The sequence below is a fragment of the Podarcis muralis genome, chromosome 9, assembly GCF_964188315.1.
Source record: "Podarcis muralis chromosome 9, rPodMur119.hap1.1, whole genome shotgun sequence".
In the NCBI taxonomy this organism is placed as follows: Eukaryota; Metazoa; Chordata; class Lepidosauria; order Squamata; family Lacertidae; genus Podarcis; species Podarcis muralis.
In genome coordinates, this window is record NC_135663.1 from 40,310,763 (window position 1) to 40,332,379 (window position 21,617).

Here is a 21,617-nt window from a genome sequence, read left to right on the forward strand (position 1 = left end):
AATGGGGCCTCCTGCTGCCGCCGCGCCGCCAGAGCACGATTTCTGTTCTCATCCTGAAGCAAAGTTCTTAACCCGAGGTACTATTTCTGGGTTAGGGGAGTCTGTAACCTGAAGTGTATGTAACCTGAAGCGTATGAAACCTGAGGTACTACTGTACTGTGTTGTGTTCCAACATCAGAATGTGAAGGGGGAATCTCATGAAATCAAACTGGAAAGTCCTTCTCATCTAGAATCAGAAGTTATGCGTCTCATGAGATTCACGCTGCATCTGTAATTGGAGAGCCAGTGTGGCCCAGGGGTTAACCGTGCTGGACAAAGTAAGACTTGGCAGATGACTGCATGCACACCATACATTTAAAGCACATTGACTGTTCCCGTCCCCCGCATGGGAACTCTAGTTTCAGGGCACTGGGAATTGTAGCTCTTTGGGGATAAACTACAATTCCTCCCCCCAAAAATTTGTGTGTGTGAAATGTATGGCATGCATGCAGCCTAACCCTCAGCCATGGGAACTCGCTCTGGTCTCGGACCAGTTTCTCAGACGCATATTTCATCGAATGACTGTGCTTATAAAATGGTTGGCAGGGCTGGAGAACAAGGCTTACCACGTCAAGCCACCCAGAGGTCCTGAGAGGACAACAAATAAACAATCGTAAATGCTTCTGGGGTCAAATAACTTGGGTATGGTTCTGGAGTCATCATGACTGGCGGGAATTTCCTCCCCAGCCCTGTTGGGGGGGGGTGCCTGCTCTGGAGGGGCTTCCGTTCTTCTGGCGCAGAGCAGGGGCTTCAAGCCGTGGCCCGCTCCGTCTGCCGAGGGCCTTCCCCGCTCTCTCCTGTTTCCCCCTCGTGCGCATCGGCCTGGCTCGCTTTCCCATGTGCTCTGGGGAAAGAGCAGCGCCTCCGCCTCCTCCTCCCGCGGGGCGGAGCCCAGCGCGAGGAGGGGAAAGCTGCCTTCTCATTGACCATGTCCCACCCCGCGCCTCGCCGCGCTCTCTTCCTCCCTATCTGTGTCGCACACGCGCGCGCAGCAGAGGGAGGCGGCGGCCGCCACCGCAGCAGCAGCAACAGCTGTAGCTCGGCCAGCCAGCTCCGAGCCTGAGCGCAGAGCAGAGGCGAGGCGAGGCGAGCGAGCCGAGACCAGGCAGCATGGCGGGGCTGCGCTACCCGCCGCAAAGCAGCTACTGCCGCGCGGCCACGGCCATGAACCTGCTGCTCGGCGTCTTTCAGGTCCTCTTGCCCTGCTTTCGCCCGGGAGAAGCGCAGGGCCAAGGTAAGAATGAATGGCTGGAAGAGGCGGCCAGCTTGGAAAGGAGAGGGGGGGCTTCTTGCAAAGCGGCGCTGAGGTAAAACGGGGCTGGAACGAAGGGAGACCCCCACACGGGCCCCCACGAGCCGCCCTCCCCATCCTGCCTTTGTGCAGCGGCTCTGCGCTGCCGCCTTAATGGTTCCCAGCCCCGCTGAGGCGACGGAGTTCCTCTTCCTGCCTCGTCCGTCCTGCCGTTTCGCTTCTTATTTGTTTATTCGCTTTGTTTGGACTGCGAAGGGCGGCCGCGACCTTGTGACAGGCGGGCAGGCGGCGGGGAAAAAAGCGGGCGGCGGCGGCGGCCCACAATGCGGGACTCCTGCCTTCCCTGGCGCGCTGCCGCTGCACGGGCTCGCGCTGCTGCTGCTGCTGCTGCTGCTGCTTAGGCGGCGTCGGCGATGCCGCCCTGTCTGCAGCCTTCGCGGGTCACCGCTTGGAGGAAGAGGAGGCCCTTGTTTGGACTCGGCCCCAGGCTGATCTTTCCGTCAAAAAATCCCCCCACAAAACCCTGGCTTCCGACGCCCCTTTTGTGCGCCGGGTCTGCCTGCGTTTCGCACGTTGCTGCTGCTGCAGCAGGAGCGTTTTAATATGGAAGCGTCTCAGGGACGAAACAAAACAAAGCCCAGCCTCCTCCTCCTGCTGCTTCTGCTGCCTGCAGCGCTCTGGCTGTGAAAGGCCCCCGAGCCCAGAGGAGACTCTCTCCCAGCTCGCTCCGTGTGCGTGTGGGTCGAGGCCACAGGCCTCTGCACGTCCCCCTCTCTTGTTGCTGGTGGAAATTGCAAAGAGCTTTCTGTTTTGTTTCCGCCCCTAGCCATGGACCCCATCCCCAACGTGGTGGAGTTGTGGCAAGCGGAGGAAGGGGAGCTCCTGCTGCCTGCTCAGGTAAGGAAATGAGGGGCGGGGCCCCGCGCGGGGGAGGGGCGCGCGCGGGGTATTGCGCAGGCGCAGGAAGGTGGCCTTGGTGGGAACTTCTCCTGCCTTTAACTCTGCGCAGCGGGAGTTTGCCCTCCTCCACGATGCTGCCTGCAGCTCAGTCTGTTTGCCCTTTTTTCAACCTTGCCTCCCTGTACATGATTTTGCAAGTTACGGTACCGGGCTTCTGATTCGGAGATGGTGAGACCCGGTCAGTACCGGAAGTGGCGCTTCCGCCTCACCTTGCCAGGATTTTGGCAGCAGACGCAGTTATGATTTCATTATGCTTCTGAAAGGGGAATTGGGTAGGCATCAAATAACATGTGATGCTGTTGGGAGGCGCGCTGAAGTCTGGCTGCAACTGATATTTGTAAGGCAAACCCAGTTGATGCAGCATCGCAGCATTACTTCTACAGGGAGCAAGTCTTATTAAATTCAGTGCATAGGATCAGTTCTGCTTTTCTCTTCTGTTGGTTTAGTGCTTTTCAAGACTGCATCAGTTTATAAACTAACACTTATTTTCCCCTCCCCTTTTCAATACAGCATCTTTTGTTTCCCCTTTAAATGCCAATCATAGTAAAGTGAGAAAATACAGCAACTTAAAGGAGTGTTTTAGATTTTTTATGCATAGTGAACAGGCTATTCTCAATTTAAGTTAATATTTTATTAAAAGGAATTTATATTTATTTATACAAGTATGTATATACTGCTATATTATAAATATCAGGGCATTGTACATTAACACAATTCAAGCCATAAAAAATAATTATTGAAGTGTCTGGCTAATAAAAATGTCTTAAGCAGCTGATGATAGCTTGTCAGCTTACAAATGCCTGCAGCCTGAAATTAAAAAACCAAATGACTTATTTACTTTGTTAACATGTTGAATATTCCCAAATGAAATAATTATTTGTTTATTTATACCACGTTTAAAGCAAATGAATTGGTAGGCTGGATGTGGGTGGGGATATATTGCCATTTCTTACAGATACAATGAAAAAAACAAAAACAAGTAGCTGCAACTTTTTAAAAATGGTTTGTCTGTAGTTGTATACAGGGAGGCATTAATAAATGCAGTTTTCAGAGAAATGCATGACTGTACATTGCAGAAATCTCAATTCAGCAGTGCAGTGTCTGGATATTAGTAGATTGATCTAGTAAAGCCTGGTCTAGTGAAGCAGATGTGGGGAACCTTTAAACCTGCAGATGTTTCTGAACAATAAGTCATAATACCTGGCCATTAGTCATGGTGCTGGAACTACTAGGAGATGCAGTTCAGCAACACAGGGACTGCAACCCCCATCACCCCTAGCTAGCATGACCACTGGTCAGGGAAGATGGGAATTGTAGTCCAAAAACTACTGGAGACCCAAGCTTGGGAAACCCTGCTCTAAGCCACCTTCACTGCATATAAGCCTGGAAACCACCTATGCTAACACTGCAGAAGACTCTCTTATTTGAACTAGCAATACATCTGCTGAAGAGCATTCATCCTGCTGCAGCTTCTGTGGAAGAGGCTGCATATTACATGAGCAGGTGGTGGGTTGACTGACGGGTTTCCCCTTTTGCACATTGCTTCTTCATGTAGAGGTGAGAGTGCTCTTCTCCTTTCTGATGCAAGTCCCCTGGATCTTTCTTGTGAGAGAAGGCTTTGTTAGGGCCATGGTACCCTGTAGGTTTTGTTGGCTACTAGCTCCCATCAGCTCCAGCTAGCGTGGTCAATATTTAGGGATGATGGGATTGTAGTCTCTTGCAGGAGACAGAAGGTAATGGCCCAGGATGAGGGCGAGGGCTGCTTCATATCCAGAGTCCCAATGTTTTTAGTTTATTGTTGAACTTTGACTTGTGATATGTGGGTAGGGTGGGATGGGTTAATTGTATGAAGCATGAGCTTTTTATTGCTCCAGTACTTATTTACTTATGGGACGCAGGTGTTGCTGTGGGTTAAACCACAGAGCCTAGGACTTGCCGATCAGAAGGTCGGTGGTTCGAACCCCGCGACGGGGTGAGCTCCCATTGCTCGGTCCCTGCTCCTGCCAACCTAGCAGTTCGAAAGCACGTCAAAGTGCAAGTAGATAAATAGGTACCACTCTGGTGGGAAGGTAAACGGCATTTCTGTACGCTCCTCTGGTTCGCCAGAAGTGGCTTAGTCATGCTGGCCACATGACCTTGGAAGCTGTACTCCGGCTCCCTCGGCCAATAAAGCGAGATGAACCCCAGAGTTGGCCACAACTGGACCTAATGGTCAGGGGTCCCTTTACCTTTACTTATTTACTTATTTTGTCTTACTGAAGTTCTATTTAACTGTGCACTTTTTTATAACTTAATTTACAGCTGTTAGGAATCTTTTCTATGTTTCTGGGATAATATTGGATTTGGGGTGCATGTGTAGGGATGTTTATTAGTATTCCAATGTTAATACTCTTATATTTTATATGAAATAGATACCAATTACTATTTATTTTTTTTAGATTAATTATGTATGTCCCCGGAGTGTTATTTCTTGCTTTATTTTTCTTAGTGTTATTGTGGTAGCAGTTTACATAGCTGATTTGAATATTCATTGGAAAGGAAAAGCAGAGTGTAAACAAGGAGTGAAATGAAGGTGGCTTGATTTTCTTATTCGTTAACTGATTTCAGTTAGAACAAACCACAGTTCCACATGACATGACTGTTGCTTGTTCTAGTGTGAAGCAGAAGGATTCACACCTGCTTACATGAGGCGGAGGAAAGGGGAACATTCATACTTAAGGCCCACTGTGGTTTGTTCTCAGTAATTTAAAAGAGTCCTCACCAACTTAGTATCTGCCAGATGTTTGTAGTACAATTCCCATCAGCTCCATTCTGGAGGGGAAAAGGTTAGGCAAGGTAGATCTGAACTATGGTTGTCATGGAAGTTAGGGATGCAGCTGTTTATTGTGCATAATTTGTATTACTTATAACTCAGTACCTTGCGGGCAGGGTTGACCTCTAGCTCACCCCTTCTCAGTATCCGGTAGCTAGTCAGACCACTGCATCAGTTCTGCAAGCAAATACTTACAAATGCATGATCAAGTGTATTCAGTTGACATTGATAGGATAGCTGTTTTCTATCTTTTGATTTCCTGGTAACTGTTGCCTTTTAATTTGTATCATCTGCTGCATGAAAGTTATGACCTGCTGTCACATATGTTAGGGGAAGTTTAGAACCAACATTTTCTTTGCTTATTTAGTTAGCTGTAATTCCCTGTTCTGTGTGTTTTGTAAATAAAATCTGGTCATTTGGTTAACTACATTGGTGTGTTCTGATCCAAAGGGATTCTGACCAGCCTAGTTTATTGTACCCTATCTTATTGTTTTGGGTCTTCTTACCAGACACCTGGGATGTCTCAGTTGGTAGAGCACAACTCTCAAGGTTATGGGTTCAAGCCCCACGTTGGGCAATATATTCCTCCATTGCAGAAGGTTGGACTTGTTGGCCATCATGACCCCTTCCAACTCTACAATTCTATGTTTCTAGCTGCTGTTAAAGTTGGTATATAATATTGAGGGGAGTTAGGTGAACAGAGATTGAGAACTGGCAGAGTGGTGGCTTGGTGTGCCACTGAGATTATTCTTTCCTAAATCATTCAGAGTCATAATGACCTAATAGATGAGGTCAGCTAGTGATTCCTTGACCTATTCTAGGATTGCTTTAGGTGGGAACACTTGGGCAATTAGATATACGCAAGTAGGATCCTGTGATAAAAAGTTGCAGTGTTGAGTGCTTCTACTCATGGCCCTCATCACTCCATTCAGCCCCCCCCCCCCCAAAGAGTCTCTGTATCAGCAGAGCATGCTGAGGTAATCATTTGCCTTTTGGAGGTTTATTTGAGATTTTTGTGGTGGATGCAATGTGGCATTTCATTATTATGCAGTGTGTGTGTGTGTGTATAACATATCTGTAAATATTGTTTCTTGTACACCAGTATAGGGAAAATAATTATTTCAACTTCAACATAAAATAGTCTTTCTTCTTTTCTACCAAGAACATTTCCCAAGCTATTAGAAAAGGAAAGTTCTTATTTCCTTAGTGTATTGTATTACAGTGGTACCTCGGGTTACATACACTTCAGGTTACAGACTCCACTAACCCAGAAATAGTGCTTCAGGTTAAGAACTTTGCTTCAGGATGAGAACAGAAATCGTGCTCCGGTGGCACGGCAGCAGCAGGAGGCCCCATTAGCTAAAGTGGTGCTTCAGGTTAAGAACAGTTTCAGGTTAAGTACGGACCTCCGGAACGAATTACGTAAGTACTTAACCTGAGGTACCACTGTACATCCCTTTGAAAACTTTTTAGGTGATGAATTCCTGCTCATTTTTTATTGGCAGACATACTAGTGTCAAACTCATTTAGACATCTCACTGCTGACAGTTCTAAGAAGCAGCAGTGAATTGCTGACAGATCTTCATCATTCTTTGCTGTAGCTGCTAGGAGAAGTGCATGCCAAACAGAATGGCCATGTTGATCTTTGTTTGACTACTTCTTAAAATGCCTTACAAGGAAGGGATTTAGTTTTTAGAGTCATATTGTTTTATTTCTCCCTATGGCTTGCCAATTTTTGTTCAGCCTCTATGAAATTCCAGTGCCAAGATCATAGAATTGTAGAATTGGTACACCCAAGGATCTTCTAATCCAACCTCCTGCAATGCAGGAAATATATTAACAAAATGTTTTTAAAGGCCCAAGAGTGACTTGAGGGTTAAGTTTTTCTTTGTGAAAATACCTGGCCACCAGAGATATCATTTAACAAAGTCATTGTTGGATGGCTTTGGAATGCCACCCGAGGGTAGAAGAGACCTTTTCTACATGTAGAAGTAAAAGGTAGTATGCAACTAAGTTTTACTCAGAGTAGACCCATTGAAATGAATGGACCAGACATAAATGGTCTGAGTAAAACTTACCTGAACACTGGTTGAAGGAAATATCAGTGCATTTGGGTGCATATGATACAGTGCAAATGTGGTCAAGTAATATGGGATGAGGCAGTGCTATAACTGCTCTACTGAAATAATATTGTGCCATAGTATACCTATTTTTAGTCATTTGCAAGTTGGGAAAAAAAAATAGCCAACTTAAGCTTACCAGGTTGCATGGAGATGACCCTCACATTCTGCCAAGCAGTTGTGCAGTGACCATTCTCCCAGCGATGTCTGTGCGAACAAGCCCTCCTATCCACTATGAATTTGTACAGAAATGTTGCATATACATATATGTGTCTGTGGTTACCTAAATTTCCTTGTGTGCCCTCAGCTGTATGACGAGGGCGTCCAGGGAGGCCTAGCCCATTCAATAAATGATTTCCAGTTAACTATCAGGGAAGTAGGAATGACCTTGTGGCAGTGGCTATATCTAATGCCCTCCCTGCCCCTAACATCTAACTGCACTTTATGGTGCCCAAGGAGAGCCGAACCTGAATTGTATTTGGTGTGCTTTAAACAAGCATGCTTTTGTATTTATACATCACTGCAACAGTGATTGCTGTATGTGAATATATGCCATCAAAATGCATATAAAAGCAACCACAAATAAGAGGTTTCCTTTGAACTTTCCCTTGTGGGAGCAATGGTTAATTTGTTTTTTTAAAGGACTGGTATTTCCTTTTTTATTTTGGTGGTACTTATGGGCAAAGATTAAATAAAATGGAGCAGCTGTGAAGGTGTTAAAAACACAGTTTTGTCTCGATTATCAGCAAGCTTCCACATTTATTTTACTTAAGCTACTGTGGGCATTTCCTAAAGTTTTTGAAATCAGACTGATACGAAATATATGATACAGTTATAATTTGAAACTAATGAGAAACAAAAGAAAAAGAAACATTGAAACCAAGAAAAATTAAGCTGGACAAAGCCAAGTCTGGAAACATAAAGCAGCAGCTGCTACTGCTTCTCCAAATATGAACACTGCCCCAGATACATGAAAAAATTGGTGCAGAGGGTGCCAGCTGATTAGAGCCCTATCTTTGTTTTTGCTTGTTGCATGAAGAGTAATAGCCAGATAAAGTTAATCACTAGCTTGTGTAGGACTGCTGGTAATACTTTCCTTCATCTGTATTTTGACAATACACTGTTGCAAACTTTCAGAGAGAGAGAGAGAGAGAGAGATTGGTTAAAAAACCTGAAGAACTACTATTGATGGTTTAAAATAACTCTAAATATGGAATCTGCATAGCAGAATCTGGTTACAAAATTACAGGCCTCCAAGGAGTCTGAAGGTCGTTTTAGTCTTTGTGTTAAATCACATTTATACCACAATTAAACTCCATTACAGATTAACTTTATCCTGATAACATGCCACAAGCCATGACCCGGAGCTAAAAGTGCTTTGTTCTAAATTTCCCCATAGCCAACGGATTCACTAAATGTTTTTATTAGGGCTGTCTATATAGTTCAATTGAGCAAACCTAGAAACATTTTGAAGGGGAAAGCAAAATCCTTAAGGGCATTGGCCGTCAAACCTGCATGCAATAATATAGCCAACTGTAAGGAGAATGCACCCGTTTGTCTATTTTAAGGGTGTTATTTGCACACATCCGCACATACACACCTGTGTTACAAAGCTATGGTTGAAACTGTTGCAACTTTCAGAGGTTGCATGTGGTTTCATGGGGAAAATGGATTCTTCTCTTGTCTTTTATCAATGATGTATCATGCAGGAATGTGAATGAAAGCTCAGAATGTGGAAGCTATGTTCTCATAGTCTTAAATGCAGCTTTAACATTTCTTGCTATTTTCCTCAAAGGGAGGGCAGGAAAACCTTTGCAACTTTAGTAAATCTTTAGAATCCTGGGTCCGAAGCAATGCCTGTTGACAGAGATTCATTCTTGAAGAGAGAATTGGGAGGTATACATATAATTTGAGCATATCTACCTAGATTCCGAAATGTATGACACTGGATTCACTACTTACCATGAGTCACTGGGTTGCCAGCAATAGGCTTTGGGGACATTGGTTTCCCACAGTCTGAGCTTATGAATGGAATGCCACTTCCCATCTTTTATGAATCTGTGATTTCCGGGACTCTCCCAGGAGTTTTCAAGCAGCTGTAATTTTCTGCTGATATGTAGGCTGTTACCCAACTTAAAAAAAGGAAAAAAAACTGGATGGTGCTTTTATTATTGACATTTGGTTGGCTATAACTGCAGAACAGGTGGACAGCATCAGTTTGTAAGTGATTCTTCCAGCCTTATCTTGACAGTGACTGTGCATTGGTATCCTATCCACATATTATATTATTCTCAACTAAATTTTGTACAGTGAATAGATAGCTAGTTTTTTGACATAGTGAAATCAAATGATATCTGAAATGATATCATGGTATAGTTAGCTTGTGGAGTTAATAAGATGCTGAACGTTAAATAAAAGATGCCGGAATAATCTTGCTGAACACGCATTTGCAAATGCATGTATTCATATGTGTTCAAAGGAGTTGGTCAAACTTCCATGAGAATAGAGTTGGCAGTGCAGATTGGCCTGCTGCCATGTAAACCATTGGATGCCCCCCCCCCAACATTACTTGTTAAACATGAGTTATTCTTGCTGCTCATTCCTATATCTGAGGACACATAGGAGTGAGGTAGGGGTAGAAAAACAATAGACTTGCCATACGTCAGGAAAATTCCTGACATGTCCTGGTTTTCAGGTGTAAAAATGGCGTCAGGGGAATTTAGTCAGGAAAACCTGGATCTATGGTAGTGCTATGGAAAAAGCAGTGGAAACAGCTCCAAAAAGCTTTAAAACACCATGGGGGGGAGGTTACCCCCAAAAAGCTCAACAAAGTTTGCGGGTGTCAATATGAAATTTGGCAACCCTAAAATACAAGAATTAAAAGGCATATGTTTGACCTATGAAGTGTTGTATCATTTTATCCTTGGGCCTTTCTTCTAAGATAGGCTAGGATGTTGGTCACTTGAGGTGGTTTGTTTTTATATAAACTCAGAAGAAGCAAAACTTATATGGGTACATTTTATGGCTTGTACATCTGTTTTCTCTGGATGACGGATACAGATTCATTTTGTCTAAATGCACACACTTTAGGTTTTTGGGTGGGCAACAAGCAACAGTTGCGTTTCATCCTGGCACTTAAGGTACCTCAAGGAAAACAAAATATTTTTCATTAGAACCAAGTACCTGGATGTTCACAGGTACTTAAGTGGTTCCTCAAATTTGTATGCTGTTGGACTCAAGTTCCCATCAGTCCCAAACAGCACAGCAGTGGTGAGGACTGATAGGCACTGTTGTCTGAAAGGATGAAAATGACTCAGTATTTCAAAATTCCAGTTCTGAGGGAAGGTTGTACTGGGGAGAAAAAACAATTTGGCACCCTCCAGCCTGCAAATAGTCCCAACAATTTAATTAAAAAAATGTAGTCTGAACAGATGAATGAATTTAATTTAGAATAAGGTATTATTTGTTTGCTTAAAATTACTGACCACTGTTAAACTGATAAACATGATAAACCAGACTCTGCAATTTCCTCAGCTATATTGAACTCACTTGTACTGGTTCTTAAATTTGTGGTGTTCGCTGATAAATCAGTGCTTAGCAAAATGAAGTGGGCTGATTCAAACATCATTCAGTATAGGGGGTTCCACTGAACAGAATATCCTTAAACAGCTCTGGGATTGTTAAAATACAAATGTATGCTGGAAACTTATATTTGCTGCTTATATTTCATGGTATTTTCTCTGTCCACTAGGCTGAATCAGAGGAGGATGTGGAAGATCATCCACAAGAGCAGAGGTAAGCAGTGTTAAGATAAAAATAAACATCTTCCAGCATACAACAATAAACTATGTTTGCATTATTCCCTATAGTAATAGTGAAGTCAGTTGCTTTGAATAATTTAATTTATGCTTGCTCTCTTGGTTGAGTGATGAAGATTAACAGCTTAACCTGTTGTTTTTGTCAGTGTTGTGGTTTTATGTTGTATGTTGCCCTGCAATATTTCTATGGAATTATTTCTATGGAAATCTGGTTTATTTATCAATAGATCAATGAATGAGGCTTTAATTAAAAAAATAAAAATATGCTTCTCATGCAGTATTCATTACCCATGCATTATAAGTTTAATTTTAAAAAATGTTGAAGTACCAGGGTCTCTTCAGATAAAAGAGTCTTTTCCCAGAGAATCCATACTAACAGAAATAAAATACAGAAGAGAGAGGGGGGTGCCTTGTTGATGCTTTGTTTAATTAAAACTGAATTCAGGTTTTCTTATTAGTGCATATTCAGTCTTACTGTCTAAGAGTATGATCAAGTTTCTTTCACCTTCTTATTGCCAGCAAATGATTAAAGCCTGGAGCAGATGGTAATTGCACTGCTCCTTGTTTTCCTGCCAAGGAAAAAACAGGATTTTTTTCCCCACTGAAGGCTGTTTTGAGAAGCGTATTGCTTCATTTAGTTTTCTGAATGTAAAAAGTGAAATCTACTTGGCATTGAACAACTTGGCATTTTCAGGCCTTTTGGTAAGGTAAATGTGTCACCTGTTGCAGCTGCATTCTCTCTCAACAGCTGTCCTGTTCAAGGGCATTCATACCATATCATGACTAGCATTAGCTAGTACATACGGTATATTTTGAATAACATTATGGCATTAACTAGTTGTATAAAAACACTAATCCATTTGGATTACTGCAATGCGTTGTATGTGGTGCTGCCCTTGAAGATGGTTCAGGAACCTTAGGTAATACAAAGCACAGCAGCTAGATGGTTAACTTAGGCTCCAGAAACCTAGCCCATGTAACCAGTTTTAAACACACACCAAATTCCTTTATGGTCCATTTTGGGGCTTTACCCTGCTCCAAGTCATCTAGAGAGTTTTAAAAGTGATATCAAAGACTGTCTTTCCTCATATAACCTGCATGAGTATTCAGATCTTCATTCGAGGTCCTCTCTGGGTGTGTCTCCTTTCAGATGTAAGGTGATAAGGAATAGGGCCTTTTAGTGCAGACACCCCAAGTCTAAAATGCTGTCTCCAGGGAGGCTCACCTGGTCCTGGGCTTGGTGTCTTTTAACTCACTCTGGCCTTTCCTGGTATTGTAGTATAGAATGAGATCTTGGTATTGCCTCATCTTGCAAGCAAACCTATGGTTATTACCCACCTTGTGGAGTTAAAAAACAACAACACAAAAAATTGGTTATATCAACTATCTCTCGCACTTTATTTTTTCCTTTAAAAAGTTGGCAGTGTTGGTTTTTCTGCCTGGAATTCTTTACTACAGCTATTAATGATTATTAATGACTGGCTTACCTTTGCAGTGAAAACAGAATGGCTTGGTGCACCCAGTTAAGAGCAAAGTCCAACATTCAACTAGTACTCTATAGAGTACATCTTCCATAATTTTGATTCTTTCCATAATTCTTTCAGTCTAAAAACATATTTTTAAAAGTTGGGCCCATTCTCAAACTATTAGACTTCAAGGATACTTCATAGAGCAGGTGTGGGGAACCTTAGACTCTCCATATGTTGTTGAACTACAGCTCCCATAATCTGGCCATGTTTTCTGGGGCTGATAGGAGTTAGGAGATGCTTTGACCTCCCTCAGTAGCCTTCTCTCACCATGTGTTGTGTGCATGCGAGACATTTAAAAATTAGTGGTTTTTAAACTGGTTTGAAGTGAACTGCTGCCTAATGCCTACATCAGACTTCACAGGTTAAAACTGGTCTCCATTATTCTTTATTATCCCAGAAGATACGCTTTCACAATTTTAATAAGCTGATATGTATGTACGCGTACCCTCACCATTTCTCCTATTCGGTGATCTGTCTTCTGTTCATATATTCAAAGAACTTGGATCATGGGATTGCTTTAGCAGATGAAGAAAAGACCTGTTTTGTTTTGAGAAATCTAGCTCCTTTCACTTATTCGTGGGAACATTCCTTTAATATTCCAATAGCATGGAGAGAGAATCTAGAAGTTGGAATATATCTTCAACTGTTCTTAAGAATTTATTTTCCTATATTTGGGTATAAGTAAGCACAGGCCAGATCCAACCAACTCCCAAAACTCCCCCCCACCCCCGATTTCTATAAAGAACAGGTACAAATTAATGGCCAAAAGCTAAATGCATAACAATTTCTGAAAGTTGATAAAGTATCTGTTGCTGTTTTTTAAAAAAGCTCTACTAAGGTCTCAAAACATGATAGCGATCTGCAATGCTGTATTCTTTAATTAACTCGTTTAACTTCTTAGTCTAATTTTAGAAATAACCGGTGATGCACAGACAACTGACTTCCTGTGTGTATGTGTGTAGGCAAACCTCAGAATATCTCTATAAGGTCATTTAATATGATGTGCAGATAAGATGATGATTCTATTACCTGTTTTCTTTATATCCAAAATCCAAATGTCTGCTTTGGGTTAGAACTGAATATATAAATGTCATTGTCCAAGATGCCATCATGCTAGACATTTTGGAAGAAGTCTTTCTCTTTGCAGCATTGTAGGCTGGTCACCAGGATACATTTATGTATCCTAATGGACTATTAGTTTCCCATAACCAAAGGGAAGATTTAGCTCATGTGTCTCTCATTGGTCTTACTCTTTATGGGGTAGTTGGAATTTTGTTTAGTGTAGGAAATGTAGCCATTTACTAGGTGAATGCTTTAATTGAATCTTCTTTCTTTATCTAGCTAATAAAGAAACCATCTCAAACTAGGAGACATTGAATGTTTGCATTTGCTCCTTCCTAAATTATGGACGGGTCCTTTGGGGATAATGGAAGCTATGAGCTGAAGAGCATCATTAGAAATGGGGTGGTAATAAGTTCCAGCAGAACTGTAGACAGAAATACATATTATGACTTCTTAGGTGGACCCTTGAGGCCAAGCTCCCACTGCCATGTTTTGATGCCAGTATCCAGTGGGAAGGCTGAAACTGAATACATTGTTTACATTATTCACATGTTAGTGGAGAAAGCAATTCCCTGCACCAGGTGAACCAGTTGAAATAATGTAATAACGGCCATAGTTGAAATAGGTCAGGCAGACTGCCTATATCTGATTATGCTAAACTTTTTCAGAGACACTACTTTTCTACTCCAGACAATCAGCCTTTCTGCTTGTCCTCCAAGTGCATTTTACCATGTTAAAATGGTGTGCAACATGAAATTCATTAATAAATTAATTGACCTACATAAAATTTCTGTCATTGGACTATGTTAGGGAAACAAACTTATTTTTATTGTTAGATTTAAAATTGGAGGGGTTGTCTTTTCCAGGATGGTCCTTCACTTTACCAGTCTGCTCATTGAGAAGCTGACATGAGATTTGGTTTTTGTGCCAGAACAGGTTGTCCTTGTGCTCCGCATGGGAATCTCAGCAAATTATGTTTTTGCAACCACAAAAGGGTAGCAGCTGGGAGTTCAAGGAAACTATCAGGGGATGTGCCTTAATGAATCTAGTATTTATGTATCACTATTGGTAGTTCCATGTGGGCAAATTCCATTCTAGTTCTTAGTACTCCTGGGAAAATGTACAGTAAGTCACAAAGTTGATTGCTTTGGATATAAGCAATTATATGAATCTATAGAGATATGTGATGTCTCTGTTGTTAATGGATAATTACTAGTTTTTTGGTGGGGGGGGGGAGCTAGTATGGAAGCCATGCAGAATAAGCATGATGTGGTGACTACTTTTTATTATTTTTATAAAAGCATCTATTAACATTGTATATCATATATCAAGGTTCTCCAGCTGCATGAGAGCCAGGATTGTGGTGCTGTTTGTGCTGCTGGTATTTTTCACAGCACATTGCACAGTCTACAGTTTTAGCTTTTGAGGGTGGAGGGCATGTCAAAAGATCTTTTACTTAAAAGGAAAACAAAAATATTGCATAGAAGAACATGAATGTGGAAAATAGCTTTGTGTTTGTTATTCCTGTATTGATTAAAAACAGCTTTCTTGGATGTCAGAGTTGTGACATTTGAAACATTTTGGTGAAGCCTCATATAAATGCCTTTAGCTTGTTTACAATCCTAACATTTGAAGAGGGTTTTGTTTTCCAGGAGCCTTTAAACCAACATAATCATTCTTAATCTGACTATTCTTCAAATCATTTTAAAGTCTGAAATATTTTATGGTCCTTGAGTTTATAAAAGATTTCCATTATGGGTTCAAGTTAATGGTCCTTGAGTTTCTAAAAGTTATTCGGAAAGTATAAGGTATTATGTACTTAGTATAAGGATCAGGAAACTGCTAGTGTATTTATGTTCTTCTGAGAGTTAATGTTTATTTGTTAATACAAATGAAAGTCAAAAAGGCAGTAACATGTATTTCTTGTACGGTACTGCACATGTCTAAACCTTTATGTACTGCATGTCAAAGCTGCAATTCCAATATTAAGCCTACTAAGCAGTAAGCCTCATTGGACTCAGTGGGATTTACTACTGAGTAAACATGCACCCTGTTGCACAGTTAATATATATTTCAGTTAAGACTGCTCTGTGTCAGGATTGGGAGAGGGGGAGTGTTACAAAATAAACACAGAAGCGGCAGTAAAATCACAAGACATGCTATCTACATTATAAATCTAATCTAAAGTTCAGTTGTTTGTCTAGCATCAGTTTCCTTGACACTGAACCATCAGACATTTTTGGACTTGGAAAATGAGGTTATATATGTTATGTGCTACTAAAACAATGTCTCTATAGAGGTTAGAGATCAGAATATGCAGAAATAGAGATCTGGTTCTTTTAGGAGCTGGGATTGAGTCTGTTCAGGAGCAACTACGTTGCTGGACATCCATACTGTTGGTAACTTTGATCACTATTCTTCATCTCCCCCCCCCCCCCCCCCCGCTGTATCCGTAGGCCAACTTTGACGGGTGGGCAAGATTGCCTGCCTGCCAGTCACCTGATGTTCTAATGTCATGCGGACAGTGCATGTCAGAGTTAAAAGATCATTGTAACTGCAGATCAGCTGGCCAGTGGTTACGGCAATCTCCTTTACAGGTGCACTCCTTTGTAGATGCACTTCCACTGATAATCAGCTGATTGGCAGTGAGAGAGTGCACCTTCATGGGGGGTTCCTGTAACTGCTGATCAGCTCATTTGCAGTTACTGGGCCCTTCTTCACAGTCTTTTTGGAGCAATCACTTGAAACCTAAACTCCTTCCTCTGTAGAAGGAGGAATGACCTGTTTAAAGATGTGCCATTTTTTCCTACATATGTTGGGGAAGTGGTTTGTATTCAAAGTGCTGCCTGAAAACGGAACAGTTTTTTTCTCTGCATTTGGAGGAAGTACTTCGAATCCAAACTGCTTTCTCCAAGCCCACTAAGCTGCTCCAGGCAATGAGATCCCAGTGGGATCTCATTATGAGATTGTACACGATACAGCAGAGCACAATATAGTAGTACCTCAGGTTAAGAACTTAATTCGTTATGGAGGTCCGTTCTTAACCTGAAACTGTTCTTAACCTGAAGCACCACTTTAGCTAATGGGGCCTCGCGCTGCCGGAGCACAATTTCTGTTCTCATCCTGAAGCAAAGTTCTTAACCTGAGGTACTATTTCTGGGTTAGCGGAGTCTGTAACCTGAAGCGTCTGTAACCCGAGGTACCACTGTGTAATAAAAACAAAACATTAAAACAGTGTGTAAGTGCACAGACAAAAAGCAAAATGGATTTGTTTCAGGGGCTCACACTGTATGGTCATCAATTGGAATGACCAGAGTGATGTATACTGGGTCAGGCAGATGGTCAAGCTCCAAAAGGTGGCTATCCTAGTTATGGTACAGGCATTTCTAGAGCAGCAACTCTATATAGTGAGAGCAATATTACCATGTTGTAGATAGTGATAATGGAGAATTGTAGCTACTTAACTTTTGCCTTTTAGCATAAAAAACTTCCCAAACCAAGCCACTCCTCATTGTAGGCTTGGGGAAACTGTGGTCCTCTAGATGTTGTAACACTCCAGCTCACATCAGTCAGCAAGCCCAATGGCCAGGAGTCTAGAAACATCTGCAAGATCACAGGTTCTCATCTCTGCCCTGTTGCTAGACTGATGAGGTGTAGTAGCCTCTTCTTGCCATTAGCTCCTTGTGCCTGTTCACTGGTTCTGTAAGCTCTGCTCTGTTAAAACTATGACCCCAAAAGGGTAATCAAGCGCCTAAAATACAGATCCTCATAAACAGTAATTTCACCATCTCATAATTTCTGTTATACCAATAATGTACCACTTCTTGATATATTTATCAATATGCTATCCTGTTTGTGGTAATTTTTTTTGTTCTTGTTTTCTAAAGTAAATATGGCAATTCTGTTACCTTTATATTTTAGTTCTTGAACCTTGTAAATAACAGTAAGCATCAGTTTTGTAGGTTGCATTAAAAATTTATCAGGGAGAGAAGGAAGCTGAAATTACTTCAAATTAATTATCTGGTGCGTGTTTTCCTCAAGATTATCCCAACAGCAGCTGGTGAAAATAGCATTTGAGGACAAAAGAAAGAACATAGTCTCTTAAGTTTTATAGCTAGTGACAGTTGCTTTGTCTTTGTATTCGTCAAAGGGCAGCCAAGTGTCAGAATAATCCTCGATTCCTATCTTGAACTGGAGTAATTTAATACATACCATTTTCCCATTGCTAATGCTTCTCTCAATTATTTTTCTGACTGTTGTTTCTCTTTTGTGTGTATTTAATGGAGTTCCAATTTCAAATTAATCTTAAAAGACAAATATCTTGTTAATATTTTATGAAAGGAATGCAGGCAGACATAATTGCCACTTTTGCTGCAAGAGGATGGAACAAGAAAATGGAGCTTAATATAATTGTGAGAAGTGTAAGAGGTTTAAAATCAGAATGTTTTGCTGGCTATGTTTGGAAGTAATGCTAAACGATCATTTAGTGTAAAGTGATCAAGCCACAGGCCATACCTGCAAGGAAGAGATTAGATGTTTTATCTTTCTTTTTTCAACTAAGCACAGTTTGTTCCTATGCCTGAATCTGGACAAGATGTGTTAATGACAGGAATAGCCATTGAGATGCCATGTGGGTATTGGACTACAACTTCCATGTTGCTTGACCATTGGATATGCTGGCTGGGGTTGATGGGAGTTGATGTCAAACATCTGGAGAACGCACATCAGCTACCCCGGGTTGGGAAACAGGCCAATATTAGAAACCACTTGGCTTGTTTCCCTTGAGTTGAGACTAAACACAATTTGTATGTGTTTGGACATAACAAACACAGCTGATATTGCAGCTCTTGTAAGGAGAGGGAGACTAAAGCATAGCTTGTTATTATGCCTAAATCCAAGAATTGTGATGGACAAGTTCTCAGTTTTGAAAAAAATGAGTATGAAAAACCAGAAATTAAATCTTTTAACTAGAAGCAGGGATATATCTGAGAAAAATGCTGGATATAATCTTAACTGGGAAATGATGCTTCAGAGATGAAATAACTAAAGCGAAATGAAAGAAAACAGACTCGGAGATCTAGTCAGATAAATACAGTTGGCAACACAAATGTTCTGAACCATCTGTTGTGCTTGAGAGGACAAATCGTAAATTTACTGAATGAGGTTTCATTTTCCCTGTGGTTTCTCAGTTGAGTAGACCTAGCCAAAACTTATATTTAGAGGTGAAGTGTTATCTAAACTTGGGTGTAGCAATGCTTTTTTGTTTTTTTGTTTTTTTAAAAAGCTTTTGCAACGACATGGAAAATGTGCTGCCTTCTGAGGGGTTAGTTTGTGTTGAAAGACTCTTCCACAATATCTTGCTGCCTGTCATTTTCAAAGCCTTGTTCATGGCAAGTAGCAACAGAATGCCAGGAGCTGAAAGGGCTCTTCTACTTGACCAGCTCCTTGACCCATGACTTACATGCTTTGTTGTGGCTGTTAACTGCTTTTCTTCAGTGCCAATTTGATTTCTGTTGCAATGTTTCCACTTTGAGTCTCTTGTCCCATCCCCCATCCTGTCACTCCCCTCGCCCTCCCATTGTAAATAAGTCCTCCTAGCAAGTACGATTACTGGTAGTAATCATCCACTTTTTACAGCACTGGTGAATTTCTAAGATTGCGGTCTTTCTAAGTGCAGCTCAGATTGTCTGGTTTTTATACTCTGTTTTAAAGATAACATGTTTGGGAGTGTGTGTGTGTGTGTGTGTGTGTGTGTACTTGTCTTTTAAAGAGGTATACTCTTGCACAGCTGATTTATACTGCTCTTCTATCTCCTTTTTTAAAATATACCTTGGCAGTGTCAATTAGAATTCTAGTTAAAAAGGTTGAGATTACTACTTGGCTTCATCCCAAAGTCCTAAAAGAAGGTACTGTACATTTTAAGGATAACTTAGGGTGTTATGTTCCATACTGCCTTTAAACACAGGCTGTTTACAAGGAGAGTCATAGTGTCCACATCTGGATGTCATGGCAGAACGTTCAGTGTGACATGAATAAGCCAAGGTGAACTTCAAGCCCTCTCCTTTTCAGCATGACCACAAAGATGAGTTTGGAACCTTTTTATTACTGCTCAGTTAATGACTGATAATGTCTTTGGCTGCAGACATTGGGTCCCTAAAGGGTTCACTGGATGGCATTGAACAAATAACTTAACATATAACCTTTCCTATTTTATGTGGGATGATATCCACATACCCTGAACAAAATACAAGTGTGACAAAAACAAATTAAGAAGTGGACACAACTGCAAAGCAAAAACATGAAAATTTGAAGGAATATCTGATTTCAAAGGCATCCTTAAGAAAGTTGCAAGTTTTAAGAATGCTATTATCATGTGTTCCCATCTGGTGGTGCTGATTACAAATATGAGAGCTGCTACTGGTTTTGAGTTCCCTCTGACAATATAGCTTCCAAAGAATATACCAGCGCTCTGACATGCAAAATCACCTGTGGTCAGATCCACCTCTTAAACTGTAGCTCTGACCATGAGTAAGATGTGTGTCACAGTAGTTCTTCGGACAGTTACACACGAACAGCAAATGAAGAGGTAAAACTGTTCCACCTTCAGACTGCAGATGGAGGAACTGCATTTGTTTGGTGTTGTGTGGCTAGAGCAATGGACTTGGCCCAGTGAGATCTATGTTAAGATCTTTATCTAAGTCATGAAGCTCACTTGAGTGACTTTGGCCCAATCACTCTCAGTCTACCCAATTTCATAATGGCCTGGTTGGACCATAATGTGAAGACATGGTTGGTTTAGCCAAGTTGTGGTTTGTTTAAATGTCTGAACCCACCATGGTTTGTTTTCTGGAAGCAAACTATGCGGTTTTTTGCTGGCTTGCTAATCATCGCTTGTTTTAACTGAACCCAACAGCTATTTTCATGGGCGTAGCCAGGATTTTTGTTAGTGGGGAGGACACCTCAGTTTACTATGTATATTAGTCTACTAATTTCAATGCGTCTACTCTTGAGCATAACTTCCTTTGATATCACCCAGTAACATTAGAAGCAACTGCATAGCATTCAACTCTCCCTGCAGCTAGTTTTCTTAGGGCATGTCCTTTGTGTTTAGATCTATCAGATGCTACCTATAAGTTGTTGTGCATTGTTATAGGTCACCCCAATCTCTACCGAGTGGCAGCAAATTCCAGGGGTCTTGGCACTTAACCAGGATTTGTGTTCTTTTGGAATGAGGCACAGCAGACACTGTCATGTCTTTAAGAAATATGGTTTATTTACACATATTTACAGCTGAGTTTTCAGTGGAGGGGGTGCAGAACATTACACCCCATTAGTGTCTCTTGTTGCTCCCCTCATAGCTTCAGCAAGCTTGCGCCCAGAGCAAAGCCAGTCATGCTCCCCAGTTTTTTAGTGCAGCCTCTCTCAGCCTGTATGCATGGAGTTCTGGCCCCTTCCTCATTCTCCCCCAAAATCCTCCAAATGCAACTCAGGCTGTGTGTAAAAAGGGCATTCTTTTTTCCTGTGATGACATCACACCTCCCGTAACCCTAGCAATTTCTCCCTCCCAACTCTGGTATTGTCTCTTGCTTACACACAGCTGAGGGAGGAACTCCCCCCCCCCTTGACTGACACTGAAGGCCGATATCTTTTGTCAAGGCAATGGCCCTTCCCTCACCTGTCTTTGTTCTTTGATGGCACCTCTGTCAACTGATCTCCTTAAACAGAAGAACTGGTTCAGCCTGTATTTTTACACTGTGCCTGGCATCTTCTCTTAGTACTCCAAATATTAGCTAAAGTCTACAATTTACTAAATTAAAAATTTAAGGGGAACCCCATAAAAAAAAACCCATAATGGTATCTATCAGAAATGGAATATCTGGTCCAGCAGTGGGGGGAAAGATGCTCTGTCGTGACATTTTGATAATCAGTCCCTCTATATCCAACGTTCATGTTGTAAGTGCCATTGATTATGTAGCCAAAGCAGTACCACCTGTGCAAGTGGAAAGCCCCGAGGCTTGCACAAGT

The 21,617-nt window shown here is 41.7% G+C and overlaps 1 protein-coding gene across 7 annotated transcripts in view; it reads left to right on the plus strand.

Annotated features, from left to right (window-relative positions):
- The first annotated feature begins 965 nt into the window (after positions 1 to 965).
- The window catches only part of TMEM131L (transmembrane 131 like), a 69,977-nt gene continuing 49,325 nt past the window's right edge, over positions 966 to 21,617 (plus strand). For 4 of the 7 annotated variants that reach the window (XM_077934110.1, XM_028743175.2, XM_077934109.1 and 1 more), the window contains exons 1-3: positions 966 to 1,273; positions 2,118 to 2,188; positions 10,935 to 10,978. In XM_077934110.1, the coding sequence (XP_077790236.1) occupies positions 1,150 to 1,273; positions 2,118 to 2,188; positions 10,935 to 10,978 (239 nt within the window). In that variant the 5' untranslated portion in view covers positions 966 to 1,149. The remainder of the gene's footprint in view (positions 1,274 to 2,117; positions 2,189 to 10,934; positions 10,979 to 21,617) is intronic. The other 3 variants (XM_077934107.1, XM_077934108.1, XM_028743169.2) reach the window with 1 other exon arrangement.